The sequence below is a fragment of the Rattus norvegicus genome, chromosome 6 (assembly GCF_021556685.1).
Source record: "Rattus norvegicus strain SHRSP/BbbUtx chromosome 6, alternate assembly SHRSP_T2T, whole genome shotgun sequence".
Lineage (NCBI taxonomy): Eukaryota > Metazoa > Chordata > Mammalia > Rodentia > Muridae > Rattus > Rattus norvegicus.
In genome coordinates, this window is record NC_141539.1 from 79,534,053 (window position 1) to 79,551,600 (window position 17,548).

The 17,548-nt window shown below is 39.7% G+C and overlaps 1 protein-coding gene across 1 annotated transcript in view; it reads right to left on the reverse strand.

The window, feature by feature from the left end:
• Positions 1-17,548, reverse strand: part of Ralgapa1 (Ral GTPase activating protein catalytic subunit alpha 1) — a 274,127-nt gene that overhangs the window by 197,418 nt on the left and 59,161 nt on the right. The window contains 2 exon segments of the mRNA NM_020083.4: positions 6,703-6,900; positions 12,732-12,971. Coding sequence (NP_064468.4) covers positions 6,703-6,900; positions 12,732-12,971 — 438 coding nt within the window.

Consider the following 17,548-nt stretch of genomic DNA (forward strand, 5'->3'; position numbering starts at 1 on the left):
AAGACTGGGAAACCAGAAGAGACTGCTCTCTGCACACACATCTCGGACGCCAGAGGAAAAAGTCAAAGACCATCTGGAACCCTGGTGCACTGAAGCTCCCGGAAACGGCGGCACAGGTCTTCCTGGTTGCTGCCGCTGCAGAGAGCCCGTGGGTAGCACCCCACGAGCGACCTTGAGCCTTGGGACCACAGGTAAGACCAACTTTTCTGCTGCAAGAAAGCTGCCTGGTGAACTCAAGACACAGGCCCACAGGAACAGCTGAAGACCTGTAGAGAGGAAAAACCACACGCCGGAAAGCAGAACACTCTGTCCCCATAACTGACTGAAAGAGAGGAAAACAGGTCAACACCACTCCTGACACACAGGCTTATAGGACAGTCTAGCCACTGTCAGAAATAGCAGAACAAAGTAACACTAGAGATAATCTGATGGCGAGAGGCAAGCGCAGGAACCCAAGCAACAGAAACCAAGACTACATGGCACCATCGGAGCCCAATTCTCCCATCAAAACAAACATGGAATATCCAAACACACCAGAAAAGCAAGATCTAGTTCCAAAATCATTTTTGATCATGACGCTGGAGGACTTCAAAAAAGACGTGAAGAACTCCCTTAGAGAACAAGTAGAAGCCTACAGAGAGGAATCGCAAAAATGCCTGAAAGAATCACAAAAATCCCTGAAAGAATTCCAGGAAAACATAAATAAACAAGTAGAAGCCCATAGAGAGGAGACACAAAAATCCCTGAAAGAATTCCAGGAAAACATAAATAAACAAGTAGAAGCCCATAGAGAGAAGACACAAAAATCCCTGAAAGAATTCCAGGAAAACACAATCAAACAGTTGAAGGAATTAAAAATGGAAATAGAAGCAATCAAGAAAGAACACATGGAAACAACCCTGGATATAGAAAACCAAAAGAAGAGACAAGGAGCTGTAGATACAAGCTTCACCAACAGAATACAAGAGATGGAAGAGAGAATCTCAGGAGCAGAAGATTCCATAGAAATCATTGACTCAACTGTCAAAGATAATGTAAAACGGAAAAAGCTACTGGTCCAAAACATACAGGAAATCCAGGACTCAATGAGAAGATCAAACCTAAGGATAATAGGTATAGAAGAGAGTGAAGACTCCCAGCTCAAAGGACCAGTAAATATCTTCAACAAAATCATAGAAGAAAACTTCCCTAACCTAAAAAAAGAGATACCCATAGACATACAAGAAGCCTACAGAACTCCAAATAGATTGGACCAGAAAAGAAACACCTCCCGTCACATAATTGTCAAAACACCAAACGCACAAAATAAAGAAAGAATATTAAAAGCAGTAAGGGAAAAAGGTCAAGTAACATATAAAGGGAGACCTATCAGAATCACACCAGACTTCTCGCCAGAAACTATGAAGGCCAGAAGATCCTGGACTGATGTTATACAGACCCTAAGAGAACACAAATGCCAGCCCAGGTTACTGTATCCAGCAAAACTCTCAATTAACATTGATGGAGAAACCAAGATATTCCATGACAAAACCAAATTTACACAATATCTTTCCACAAATCCAGCACTACAAAGGATAATAAATGGTAAAGCCCAACATAAGGAGGCAAGCTATACCCTAGAAGAAGCAAGAAACTAATCGTCTTGGCAACAAAACAAAGAGAATGAAAGCACACAAACATAACCTCACATCCAAATATGAATATAACGGGAAGCAATAATCACTATTCCTTAATATCTCTCAATATCAATGGCCTCAACTCCCCAATAAAAAGACATAGATTAACAAACTGGATACACAACGAGGACCCTGCATTCTGCTGCCTACAGGAAACACACCTCAGAGACAAAGACAGACACTACCTCAGAGTGAAAGGCTGGAAAACAACTTTCCAAGCAAATGGTCAGAAGAAGCAAGCTGGAGTAGCCATTCTAATATCAAATAAAATCAATTTCCAACTAAAAGTCATCAAAAAAGATAAGGAAGGACACTTCATATTCATCAAAGGAAAAATCCACCAAGATGAACTCTCAATCCTAAATATCTATGCCCCAAATACAAGGGCACCTACATACGTAAAAGAAACCTTACTAAAGCTCAAAGCACACATTGCACCTCACACAATAATAGTGGGAGATTTCAACACACCACTCTCATCAATGGACAGATCATGGAAACAGAAATTAAACAGTGATATCGACAGACTAAGAGAAGTCATGAGCCAAATGGACTTAACAGATATTTATAGAACATTCTGTCCTAAAGCAAAAGGATATACCTTCTTCTCAGCTCCTCATGGTACTTTCTCCAAAATTGACCATATAATTGGTCAAAAAACGGGCCTCAACAGGTACAGAAAGATAGAAATAATCCCATGCGTGCTATCGGACCACCATGGCCTAAAACTGGTCTTCAATAACAATAAGGGAAGAATGCCCACATATACGTGGAAATTGAACAATGCTCTACTCAATGATAACCTGGTCAAGGAAGAAATAAAGAAAGAAATTAAAAACTTTTTAGAATTTAATGAAAATGAAGATACAACATACCCAAACTTATGGGACACAATGAAAGCTGTGCTAAGAGGAAAACTCATAGCGCTGAGTGCCTGCAGAAAGAAAGAGGAAAGAGCATATGTCAGCAGCTTGACAGCACACCTAAAAGCTCTAGAACAAAAGGAAGCAAATACACCCAGGAGGAGTAGAAGGCAGGAAATAATCAAACTCAGAGCTGAAATCAACCAAGTAGAAACAAAAAGGACCATAGAAAAAAATCAACAGAACCAAAAGTTGGTTCTTTGAGAAAATCAACAAGATAGATAAACCCTTAGCCAGACTAACGAGAGGACACAGAGAGTGCGTCCAAATTAACAAAATCAGAAATGAAAAGGGAGACATAACTACAGATTCGGAGGAAATTCAAAAAATCATCAGATCTTACTATAAAAACCTATATTCAACAAAACTTGAAAATCTTCAGGAAATGGACAATTTCCTAGACAGATACCAGGTATCGAAGTTAAATCAGGAACAGATAAACCAGTTAAACAACCCCATAACTCCTAAGGAAATAGAAGCAGTCATTAAAGGTCTCCCAACCAAAAAGAGCCCAGGTCCAGACGGGTTTAGTGCAGAATTCTATCAAACCTTCATAGAAGACCTCATACCAATACTATCCAAACTATTCCACAAAATTGAAACAGATGGAGCACTACCGAATTCCTTCTACGAAGCCACAATTACTCTTATACCTAAACCACACAAAGACACAACAAAGAAAGAGAACTTCAGACCAATTTCCCTTATGAATATCGATGCAAAAATACTCAATAAAATTCTGGCAAACCGAATTCAAGAGCACATCAAAACAATCATCCACCATGATCAAGTAGGCTTCATCCCAGGCATGCAGGGATGGTTTAATATACGGAAAACCATCAACGTGATCCATTATATAAACAAACTGAAAGAACAGAACCACATGATCATTTCATTAGATGCTGAGAAAGCATTTGACAAAATTCAACACTCCTTCATGATAAAAGTCCTGGAAAGAATAGGAATTCAAGGCCCATACCTAAACATAGTAAAAGCCATATACAGCAAACCAGTTGCTAACATTAAACTAAATGGAGAGAAACTTGAAGCAATCCCACTAAAATCAGGGACTAGACAAGGCTGCCCACTCTCTCCCTACTTATTCAATATAGTTCTTGAAGTTCTAGCCAGAGCAATCAGACAACAAAAGGAGATCAAGGGGATACAGATCGGAAAAGAAAAGGTCAAAATATCACTATTTGCAGATGACATGATAGTATATTTAAGTGATCCCAAAAGTTCCACCAGAGAACTACTAAAGCTGATAAACAACTTCAGCAAAGTGGCTGGGTATAAAATTAACTCAAATAAATCAGTTGCCTTCCTCTATACAAAAGAGAAACAAGCCGAGAAAGAAATTAGGGAAACGACACCCTTCATAATAGACCCAAATAATATAAAGTACCTCGGTGTGACTTTAACCAAGCAAGTAAAAGATCTGTACAATAAGAACTCCAAGACACTGAGGAAAGAAATTGAAGAAGACCTCAGAAGATGGAAAGATCTCCCATGCTCATGGATTGGCAGGATTAATATAGTAAAAATGGCCATTTTACCAAAAGCAATCTACAGATTCAATGCAATCCCCATCAAAATACCAATCCAATTCTTCAAAGAGTTAGACAGAACAATTTGCAAATTCATCTGGAATAACAAAAAACCCAGGATAGCTAAAGCTATCCTCAACAATAAAAGGACTTCAGGGGGAATCACTATCCCTGAACTCAAGCAGTATTACAGAGCAATAGTGATAAAAACTGCATGGTATTGGTACAGAGACAGACAGATAGACCAATGGAATAGAATTGAAGACCCAGAAATGAACCCACACACCTATGGTCACTTGATTTTTGACAAAGGAGCCAAAACCATCCAATGGAAAAAAGATAGCATTTTCAGCAAATGGTGCTGGTTCAACTGGAGGGCAACATGTAGAAGAATGCAGATCGATCCATGCTTATCACCCTGTACAAAGCTTAAGTCCAAGTGGATCAAGGACCTCCACATCAAACCAGACACACTCAAACTAATAGAAGAAAAACTAGGGAAGCATCTGGAACACATGGGCACTGGAAAAAATTTCCTGAACAAAACACCAATGGCTCATGCTCTAAGATCAAGAATCGACAAATGGGATCTCATAAAACTGCAAAGCTTCTGTAAGGCAAAGGACACTGTGGTTAGGACAAAACGGCAACCAACAGATTGGGAAAAGATCTTTACCAATCCTACAACAGATAGAGGCCTCATATCCAAAATATACAAAGAACTCAAGAAGTTAGACCGCAGGGAAACAAATAACCCTATTAAAAAATGGGGTTCAGAGCTAAACAAAGAATTCACAGCTGAGGAATGCCGAATGGCTGAGAAACACCTAAAGAAATGTTCAACATCTTTAGTCATAAGGGAAATGCAAATCAAAACAACCCTGAGATTTCACCTCACACCAGTGAGAATGGCTAAGATCAAAAACTCAGGTGACAGCAGATGCTGGCGAGGATGTGGAGAAAGAGGAACACTCCTCCATTGTTGGTGAGATTGCAGACTGGTAAAACCATTCTGGAAATCAGTGTGGAGGTTCCTCAGAAAATTGGACATTGAACTGCCTGAGGATCCAGCTATACCTCTCTTGGGCATATACCCAAAAGATGCCTCAACATATAAAAGAGACACGTGCTCCACTATGTTCATCGCAGCCTTATTTATAATAGCCAGAAAGTGGAAAGAACCCAGATGCCCTTCAACAGAGGAATGGATACAGAAAATGTGGTACATCTACACAATGGAATATTACTCAGCTATCAAAAACAACGACTTTATGAAATTCGTAGGCAAATGGTTGGAACTGGAAAATATCATCCTGAGTGAGCTAACCCAATCACAGAAAGACATACATGGTATGCACTCATTGATAAGTGGCTATTAGCCCAAATGCTTGAATTACCCTAGATCCCTAGAACAAACGAAACTCAAGACAGATGATCAAAATGTGAATGCTTCACTCCTTCTTTAAATGAGGAAAAAGAACACCCTTGGCTGGGAAGGGAGAGGCAAAGATTAAAACAGAGACTGAAGGAACACCCATTCAGAGCCTGCCCCACAGGTGGCCCATACATATACAGCCACCCAATTGGACAAGATGGATGAAGCAAAGAAGTGCAGACCGACAGGAGCCGGATGTAGATCGCTCCTGAGAGACACAGCCAGAATACAGCAAATACAGAGGCGAATGCCAGCAGCAAACCACTGAACTGAGAATAGGTCCCCCGTTGAAGGAATCAGAGAAAGAACTGGAAGAGCTTGAAGGGGCTCGAGACCCCAAAAGTACAACAATGTCAAGCAACCAGAGCTTCCAGGGACTAAGCCACTACCTAAATACTATACATGGACTGACCCTGGACTCTGACCCCATAGGTAGCAATGAATATCCTAGTAAGAGCACCAGTGGAAGGGGAAGCCCTGGGTCCTGCTAAGACTGAACCCCCAGTGAACTAGACTATGGGGGGAGGGCGGCAATGGGGGAAGGGTTGGGAGGGGGACACCCATAAGGAAGGGGAGGGGGGAGGGGGATGTTTGCCCGGAAACCGGGAAAGGGAATAACACTTGAAATGTATATAAGAAATACTCAAGTTAATAAAATAAATAAATAAATAAATAAATACATAGATAAATAAAAGGTGAAAAAAAATTTACTGGTTAAAAAAGTCACTGATGAGAAAAACTTACAATACTCCAATCTATACAACATAACCTCAATATTGTTGTGTGCTTTTAAACTGTGAAATAAAAATAAAATAAAACTGTATCATCACAGAGTTTTACAAAAGAGTACTGAGGTAAATACTGTGATATAAAGTGCAAAACATACTGAGAGGTATCTAACTTTTTAAACATATTCATATTAACACACTATTATACTTTTGAAAAATAATCTGCTGAACTTACACTAGAACATATATATCAACAATACCACCCGTGCATTCTCTCTCTTGCAAATGTGCAGTCTCTTTCTCTTTCTTTCACATACCCCCACACACAAACACAAACTGAAATAAAAATATTTAAAAACAGATTTTAAAAATATATATATCACATAACTTTACCTCTTCTCTCTTCTCTCCGTCTTCTATTGAAATGTCATGGTCTGTGACATTTTCACTGCAAGGTATATCTGAAGAAGTGATCACAGTTTCTTCAGGCTCTTGCATAAACAAAGGTTTTCCCTCCTGTTGAATCCACTCTTGATACACTTTTACCACTTTTCTCATAGCTGCTGCTTCACAAATTGGTAATAAAAATGCCTAGCAAATAAAAAAAGAAAAAAGAATACCGTTTCTTTTGTCACAAATATATTAATATATTTTTCATTTCACACAATAGTAGATAAAAACACTTTCACTTAATCAACTCATTAACTATTCATCAACTCAGAGAAAGCCTTTCATTTCCAAATATTTTGTAAATACCTTGAAAGAAAAATACAGTAGGCCCTGAAGCAGACGGAACGAAGATTTGTTTTAATTTTATTACTCTGAATGGTGATATTATTTGTTTCATGAAACTTTACTCTTAGAAAATTCAATATAACGTCTCATAATAAGCCACATTTTATAACATATTATTGCTGTTTTGAGAATTATTACCATTAAAATGCTTCCACAGAGAAACTTACTACAGATGCATATAACAGACAGCTGAGTAAGCGCGATGGTGATGTGGGCTGAGAGAAGCATCCAACAGGGTGACTCAGAAGTCAGCACGGACTCCAGAGTCAAAACACTACATCACATTATAAGTTCTGTGCAAACAAAGTCTCACCAACGGAATGGACAAAGGACAGAAAAAGATTTGATTGAAGACAAAATGAAGGAACTGGAACAACCCGGCAAAGGCAAAATTAAGGCAGAGAACTCCAAAATACACGTGACGCTATGAAAAGACCAAGTCTAAAAGTCACAAACACGAGGAAAACACTTTTTTATTTTAAAGACACAGACAACATTTCAAAAGAATTATAACAGACATGTCCTAGAGTTAGGAAAGATGCCTATCTATATAAAGGAAGAATGTTTGCTTCAGGACACTGAACAATAAGACGAGAAGAACATCCCTTAAATTGTAATTAAAACACTGAATGTACAGAGCCAAGAGTACATACTGATAACAGCAGAGAGAAACATCAAGTTACAAATAAAAGCAGGCCTTTCCTAACAAAAGCAGATTTGTCAACTGAAACCTTAAGAAGTTGAAGTTCCCATAAAGACGTGTTTCAAGTTCTGAAACCCAACTGCTAACCCACAAATACAGCCACGGCTGGCTGAGCTGCCCTGTCACAGGAGGAGGAGAAGTAGAAATCCCATGGTTACAACAGGTTCACAGAATTGATAACCACTGAGCAGCTCTCTATAGAAGGTACTTTAAAGTATAGTTTAGAGAGTTCTAAACTAAAAAGAAAAAAATCCATCCACAGTTTACAGGAAACAATAAATCATACCAGAGTAATAGTTAACCAGGAAAGGAAAAATAAGTAAAACTGTACAAGAATCAACAAAATGACAGAAATTAGTACATAGCAATCAATAAAAGATCTGAAGAGTAAGTTTCAATTTCCCAAGCAAAGATATAAACAAGTAGACTGGAAGCAAAGTAGAAACCACCTCTTTGCTCTAAGAAACACACTTTACCACAAGAAAACAGACACGACCTTAGGAGAAAAGGCTATACTAGGAGCTGAGGAATATGCAAAGACTCAAATTTAACACTCAGAAATCAGTAGATTTCCTATATACTAATGACAAATACACTGAGAATAAGAGAAAAACAACCACATTCACAATCGCCTCAAAAGACAGACAGACAGACAGACACACACACACACACACACACACACACACACAGAGAGAGAAAGAGAGAGAGAGAGAGAGAGAGAGAGAGAGAGAGAGAGAGAGAAATAATTCTAACCAAGAAAAGGGTAGGTCTTTTAAAATTGATTTTTATTGCATGTTTAGCGTATGTGCACCATGGTGTACATGTGAAGATCAGAAGCTAACTTTCCACCATGTGGTATCCCAAGGATCAAACTCAAGTCATTAGGCTTGGTGACAAGAGCCTTCATCCACTGAGCTATCTTGCCAGACCATGGAATCTTTTCAATACAAATTTTAAAATACTGAAGAAGGAAGGTGAGGAAGGCACTAAGATGGAAAGATCTTCCATGCTCACAGATAAAAAGAATTATATTGTGAAAATGACCATCCTATCAAAAGCAATCTATAGATTCATGTATTCCCCATCAAAATCCTATAATCCCTCACAGAAATAGAAAACTTTAAAATGCATATAGAAGCACATATATAGGACCCCAGATAGCTAAAGCAATCCTGAGCTAAAAGAATAATGCTAAAGGTATCATCATGCATAATTACTAACATTTACTAGAGTCATAGAAACAGAAGGAACTGGTGGGAAAACAAGTAGCAAGAATAGGAAAATATGGAGTGGGACTCAGTCCACACAGCTACCGTCATATTGCTTTTGATGAAGATGTCAGAAACAAACATCAAAGACATCTTTCTTCTACAAATGGTGTTAGGAATGTCCACATCTGAAGAAAGTAAAACATTATATCTCACCCTGCACAAAAATCAACTCAAGAGGAATCCTCATGAAATTAAAAAACAAAAAACAAACCCTTCTGCATTACAAAGGAAATATAGAAATCTTGAGTAAAGAGACAGCTTACAGTACGAAAGAAAACCACTGCCAGTTATATATCTGACAGAGGACTAATATCTTGAGTATAGAAAGTGCTTTAATGAATAAACTAGAATCAAAACCTAAACTATAAGGAAAGAAACAATCCAACCAAAAATGTCCAATAAATACTTTTTAATAGTGCTCAACATCCTTGGTCACCAAGGAAATACAAATTAAGAGTACTTTGAAGTTTTATCTCATCCCAGTTAGAATGGCTATTGTCAAGAAAACATAAGATGCTCTGCAGTTAAGAACACTTGTGGGGCTGGAGAGATGGCTCAGTGGTTAAGAGCACTGACTGCTCTTCCAGAGGTCCTGAGTTCAATTCCCAACAACCACATGGTGGCTCACAACCATCTGTAATGAGATCTGATGCCCTCTTCTGGTGTGTCTGAAGACAGCTATAATGTACTCATGTAAATAAAAATTAATTTAAGAACACTTGTTTTTACAGAGGACATGGGCTCAATTCCCATCACCCATATGATGGCTCAAACTGTCCATAACTCCAGTTCCAGAGGATCTGACACCCCTCTTCTGACCTCTGTGGGTACCTGGCATGCATATGATACACAGAAATATATGTCAAAAAAACAGCCTCATATACATAAAATAAAAATAAATCCTTTTTCAAAACAAAGAGAAAACAAAAGCAACAGTGCTGGAAAGGATGTGAAGGAAAGGAAAAACTTCATTCATTGTAGTGGGCATGTAAACTGGTCCAGTTACTATGGAAACCACTAAGTTTCCCAAAATGACTCAGCTATACTATACCTAGGAATTTACCCAAAGAATTCTATATATACCACAGACAACTGCACATCCATGTTCATGGCTGCTCTATTCACAAGAGCAAGGAAATGAAATCGGCCTACATGTTCATTAGATGAAGAAAAGATAATACAAACGTGCCATATACACAATGGACTTTATTAGGCCATAAAGAAAAATGAAAAATAAGTAGAGTGGCTCAGGCTAAGGCAAGAGCTGTGCTCTCTCTCACATTCAGTAGTGGCTTGCACTTTCCTAAGGGGGTGTTTATGTAGGCATGTGCAGAGCCTAGGAAAGTAGAAAGGAGCTCGTAGAATAGATCAAAGAATTCTAAAGGGGGTGGTGAGGGGAGCTGGGGCAGCAGAATGCTTGAGATATCAAAATGAAAGGAAGAATACTGAGAACTGGATAAGGAGGCAGGGCCGAGGAGATGTATACTAACAATGTATAGAAAAGACAGGAGAAAATCTGACACTTAATAATAGGCTAATTAAAAGCCAGCCAGAAATAAAAATGAGAACTTGTATTAAAAAATTAAAAGGAAAAAACAAAAAACAAAAACCACCTAGACACACAAGATAAACCCACTGATGCGGTAGTGGAGGGAGAGTCTGTTGTGGTCTCTAACTGAAGCTGTGGTTGCTTCACAAGAGAAGATTTACACCTAGCATTGTAACCCATTTAAATGCCTAGGTTAGGGAAATCCCAGACACCAGTGGGAAAGCTATTGCTGTCACCTGTTAAGTAGATCTGTCTATCAACCTATCTTTTGTTTCTTCATACACACACTCCGACCCCCAGTTTTGAGACGGGGTCTCACTAGACCAGGCTAGCATCAAACTCAAGAGTATCCACCTGCTGCTAAATTTCCAGCAGCCTCTGCCTTTTGAGTTCTGGGATTAAGGGATAAAGCACCACACCTGGTCCTCAAATTGTTCTTTAAATAACTATGCTTATCTGCATAGATTAGTGCTATTGTAAGGGTTAGTCAGAATACTTCTTTGTGCAGCAGTCGGCAATGACAGTAAAGATTCATAACTAGTACAGGGATAAATTGACTGACAGGGTACAGTGGGAATGTATAACACCCCTCCAAAAACACACAGGAAGAAGGCAGGAAGAATATAAGAGGGAAGCAGGGGTAGGGGGCTGTGAACACTGACTTGCCATGGTTGTCAGGCTCCTGACCTCTCAGCAGCTCTGACAACCTGTTTAAGAGCTAAACAAGATTGGGCTGGTCAAAATCCTGTCATGGAACAGAGAAAGGTACACGGGTCCCAACCACACTCTGAAGATTTATACACAATAAAGGGTTAATGGGGGAGGGAGAGACATTTTCCTCAGTGGTATAACCACTGGTGAGGTACCCAGACTCCTTTAAACAAATAACCCTAATGAAACTCATTCAGACATGGGGAGGAGGAGAGCTAGTTTGGAAGAGTTAGAGGTTTTAGCAGAAGTGAGTATGACTTTACATGTATGAAAATGTCATATATAAAAATGTCATAGCTTTTATTTTAGCTTATAATTCCAGGTTATAATCCATTATTGTTAAGGAAGTCAGAAGAGTAGTTAGTCACATCACATCTACAGTCAGGAGCAGAGAACAGAAAGCATGCACCCTTCCAGTACTTAATTCACTTTCTGCACTCGTATACGGTTCAGTATACCAAGCCCAGAGAATCATGTTGTCTATGTTAGGCTGGTTGTTCCCATATCATTTAATTATAATCAAAACAATGCCCCATGCCCACAGGCCAGCCTGATCTAGACTGTTCCTCAGATTCTCTTCCAGATAAGTCCACATTGTGTCATACTGACAGTTAAACTGTCACAGTGTGCTGACCAGTTTTGTGCTCACACCAAAGTCATTTGAGAAGAAGGAACCTCAATTAAGAAAATATCTGTACACGGGTTGGGGATTTAGCTCAGTGGTTAGAGCGCTGGCCTAGGAAGCACAAGGCCCTGGGTTCGGTCCCCAGCTCTGAAAAAAAAAAAAAGAAAATATCTGTACAAAACTAGCCTGTGAATAAAGACTGTGTTGCAGTTTGTGGTTGATAACTGATGTGGGTGGGCACAGCTCAAGTGGGCAGTGCTACTCCCGGATGCTATCAGCAAGCAGACTGAGCACAAGCCAGTAAGCAGCACCCTCCAGAGTCTCTGCAGAGTCCTGCTTTGAGCCTCAGCCCTGACTTATCTGGATGATGAGTTCAACAAGCTATAAATAAACCCTTTTCTCTCCAGGTTAACCTTGGTGTCATAGTATTTTATCACAGCCACAGACGCCCTAACTAAAGAACACAGTGAGCAAGTCTAAACTGTTTTGATAACAAAGGAACATGAAGGGAGGAGAAAGAAAGAAAGAGGGTGCACGTCCAACAGAGTGTGTGTTTAGTTAGCGTCCACAAAGCTCTGTGCCTCATTAGGAGAGGAAAATAAGGACCAAAAAACAGGAGGATGCATGGAAAATGTTAAAGCGTTTTTATATAAGTTTATGAAACTTAAAATTAACTTTAAAAATCTTCATAAGGCATCTATTTTAAATGGCTAAAAATCAATATATGCAATAATTACATTACAATTTAAAATGCTGACAGTATTTTACCTGACGAAATATCTCTGTGACAAAGTTTACATTGCTTCTCTTAGATGAAAATACCCTGCGAACGATTTCAATGTCCGTGAGGTGTTCTTCATCGATGCTACAGAGACTGGAAGAGCTGGGCTCTCGCTCTGTGAGAGTGCTTGTATTGGAATGCGACTGCTCGGGCTCTGCGGTTTTGTCTGCTTTATCAACAGTATCATTTTTGCTTTCTTCTCTGGAGACCAAACTAGCAGCTGCTCTCTAAAATGAAAAAAAAATCAAAGAATACCATTTATCACTCAAATTAATGTTTTGTTTTTAGCGAATATTAGGAGACTCCAAGGCTACATCCAATGCTGCTTTAAAAGCCAGATATCCAGCTACACTTAGAAGCCATTCTGAATAATGAATCAGAATGCAAATAACATCTAAGTATGTAGTAAGACGCCATCTACTCACCTGTAAGTAAACTGAAGCAGTTAAACAGTTATTAGTTAGGCCTATATGAAAAACCTCCAACACAGGCACAGAGGCAGCTCGGATCTTCAAGAATGAGTAAACAACACAAGGATACAGAAGGAATAGAAAAGGGAAAAGACCAAGTGTCTTTATTTGCAGATGATGGGACTTTTATACATAAAAGACCCTAAGAAATGTACCATAAAACTTCTATAGCAGCTAAACACTTTCAACAAGGTAGCAGGATACAAAATTCTCTCTCTCTCTCCCTCTCTCTCTCTCTCTCTCTCTCTCTATCTCTCTCTCTCTCTCTCTCTCTCTCTCTCTCTCTCTCTCTCACACACACACACACACACACACACACACATGTACACACAAATTAGCAGTCTTCCCATACATAAATTAGAAATGCATTGAACAAATCAGGGAAATAGTATCTTTTACAGCTGTCTCAAAAATATACATTGGAATAACTCTAACCAAGCAAGTAAAAGACTTCTGTACTACAAATGTTAAGACATTGAAGAAACTAAAGATACCAGGAGATGGAAAGGTATCCTATGTTGATGGAGCCATGGGATTGATATTGTGGAAATGGCCATTCTACCAAAAGCAATTTATAGATGCAATGGAATCTTCACCAAAATTCAATACAATTCTTCATAGAAATTAAAACTACACATGGAAACACAAAAAATCCAGAATAGCTAAAATAATTATGCAAACAAAAACCGGTAGAAGTTTCACTATCCCAAATTTCAAGTTGTACTGCAGAGCTATAGTAATAGAACCAGCAAGGTACTGGCATAAAAACATGCACATTGATCAATGGAATTGAACTGAAGGCCCAGACAAACCCACACACCTATGGACACCTGATTTTGACAAAGAAGCCAAAAATACACTCTGGATGGCTAAATGCCAAACTGGATTCAAAGGGATCCCTATTCATCAAACTGCACAAAACTCAACTCCAGATGGATCAAGGTTATCAACATGAGAGCAGATCCCTGAATCTGACAGAGAGAAAGTGTGGAATGTGTTCAAGTTCATTGACACAAGAAAGGACTTTCTCAACAAGACACTGATAGCATTAAGATCAACAAGTAAACAACAGGACCTCAAGGAAGCTGAGAGGCCCATGTATTAGCAAAATGGTAGCCTAGAGAATGGGAAATTATCTGAGGATTAGTATCTAAATATAAAGAACTTGAAAAACTAAACATAAAAACAAATAATTAAAAATGAGATATGGAACTAAGGAGAGTTCTTAAAAGATGAGACACAAAGAAACAAAGAAATGATCAACACCCTTAACCATCAAAGAAATGCAAATCAAAGCCACTGAACTAAGATTTCACCTTACATTAATAAAAATGGCCAAGATACATAAAACAAATCAGATCACATGCTGGTGCAGCTTAGGGGAAACAGGAACATTTACTCATTGTTAGTGGGAGTACAAACTGGTACAGGCACTACTGAAATGAGTTTGGCAGTCTTCAGAAAGCTGGAAATCTATATCAAGATCCAGCTATACCAGTCTGGGGCATAAATCTTTTGGGTACAAAGGGCTCTATATCCTACTATAGAGATACTGGCTCATCTCTGCCCATTGCTGCTTTATGCATAATAGCCAGAAGTTACAAACAGCCTAAACACACATCAACTAACGAACGAACAATGAAAACATGGCATATTTTACACAACGGAACTCAGCTGTTATTAAAAAAGAATGAAAGCCACAGGTGAACTGATGGAAGTAAAAAAAAAAACAAAAATCATCCTGAGTAAGGTAAGTGAGACCCAAAGAGACAAATATTGCATGTCTTCTCTTATATGTGGTTGCTAGTTTGTCAAACCTTTGATGTCTGTGCTACGATCCTCACAGAGGTTAAGTACTTAATACAGTGGGATAAGATTATGGCACAATAAGGAAAACCCAGAATAGGAAGATTATATAGGGAGAGGGATAAAAGAGGATAAAGGAGAGGAACAACTAACACTAAAAGGCATTTGAAAAACCATATGGAAATCGACTATTGCAGAAGCTTCCTACAATATACACGTATGACATAATCTAAATGAAGTCACTAAATAAGAGACAAAGCCCCAACTAAAGGTCTTATGCCACACTAAGCAAAACCCCCAGTGGTAGAAATAGATTGTATCTTATTTAGCTCTTGGCCAAAGGGACCCAATGGAAATACCCAGACATCGCAGACTACTGGCAAAGCAATTGGTCATTTGCCCTCTCCACAACCTGATGGTAAGACCCTACTGCTGAAGGCACTTACTTATGTCATCAAACATGAAGAAATCAAACTGGTCCCTAATTAGAAGCGTCAACCCTATTATAGTCATTAGAATCACTCAGCCATAACTCCTGTTACCTTCAACACCCTGTAAATGTCCTGGGAGTAACCAACCATTTTCTGACTGGATTTAAGGCTCACTTCATGAAATGGTACCCATATCTGGCACTGCTCAAGTGGCCAAGAACCTGAGACTAGAGAGTTCATGCTTCTGGAGAAAACCTGCTATTATGATGCTGATAAAGGAGCACAGCAATAAAAGGGGTTCTAATGACACTGACATACAGTACTCTACCCACGTCAGCACCTCACTCAGCCTCACCAGAGACGCTTCCTCTTTCAGTAAGTGGGAACCAGCATGACCCACAACTCAACAAGCATAGAGAATGCGAGCCTTGGGGAGTACCCCGTCTAAATAGGATTTCTTCATAAAATCTTTCTTCTCAAGGCTTAGGGATCTACTTGGAAGAGGAGGTAGAAAAATTGTAAGAGCTGGAGGGAACAGATGACACCAAAGAAACCATATCGTCGATACGTAACAGGACCGATGCACATGTGAACTCTGCTACTGTGAAAGCATGTACGATACAGAGTGAAGACAGAGAGGATCCCGGCACTGTGAAGTGGATGTAGACATGGGATCCCACCTATAACTAAGATGCTACGAGCAATTGACAACACTGGCAAAGAGAAAATCATTTTTCTCTTAATTGAATCACACTGAGGAATTAGCCACATGTCAGGGAAGGCTCTATAGCAAGGATTAGATGGCCAAACAAAACAAATTCAATGGAACTTTTGTAGACTCTTTGTCATTTTGCTTTGTCTGGACACTTGATTTTTTTTTTTTTTTTCGGAGCTGGGGACCGAACCCAGGGCCTTGTGCTTCCTAGGCAAGCGCTCTACCACTGAGCTAAATCCCCAACCCCAACACTTGATTTTTATGATTTTTTTTTCCTTACTGGTCTTCTGCTTGTTTTTTGTTTTCCTTTGTATAGGTGTGTATGTTTCTTGTTCTGGCTTGTTTGTTTTAAAGAAAGGAGAAGAACATAAAGTTGGGTATATAGAGAGGTGGGAAGGATCTAGGGGAAAATTAAAATATATTGTATTTTCAATAAAAAGGTATTTTAAGGGCTGGAGCGATGGCTCAGTGATTAAGAGCATTGACTGTTCTTCTAGGGGGTCCTGAGTTCAAATCCGAGCAACCACATGGTGGCTCACAACCATCTGTAATGAGATCTGATGCCCTCTCTTCTAGTGTGTCTGAAGACAGTTACAGTGTACTTATATATAATGAATAAATAAGTCTTTTTTTAAAGTATTTTTAAATTCATAGAAAATAAAAGATTTGAACCTGCCTGAAGCCCTTTGGACACAGGAACCGAGGAACAGACAGGGAGAGGTTCCTACTGATCTTTGCCTGCACCCAGAGCTGAAAGCCAGAAGCACTGACACACCTGAGAGCAGAGGTAAGACCAACACTTCTGTTCTGAGGGACCTGCCTGGAGCCCTCAGGACACACAAACCCAGGAACAGGCTAGGACAGAACCCTTGAGGTTTCTCCCGCGCCCAGAGGTGACCCAGTCCCATAGCTCTCTGAACCCAAATCCCATGGGGTACACAGATGGACTCTTAGAAGTACAAACAATCCTGAGAGCTCAGGGGAAGAACACCACTTCTGTTCACATTCCTGGCCCAAGAGGAACCTGTCTAGAGCCCTCTGGACACAGGAACCTAGGAGCAGTCAGGTAGAGGATCATTCCAGTCTCTGCCTGCACCCAGAGCTAAAAGCCAGTTGCCAGGAGCGCTGACACACTTGAGAGCAGAGGTTAAGAAGACCACTTCTGCTCCAAGTGACAGGCCTGGAGGCCTCAGGACACAAAAACCCAGGAGCAGGCTGGGACAGGACTCTTCCAGTTTCTACCTATGCCATGTGCTGACCCGGTCCTACAGCTCTCTGTACCAAGATCCTGATGGGAGAAAGCTGGTCTTCAGGAGTGCTGACAAACAGGCGTACAGGAGGGTCAAGCCACTGAGACAGCAAGACCAGCTAACACCAGAGAC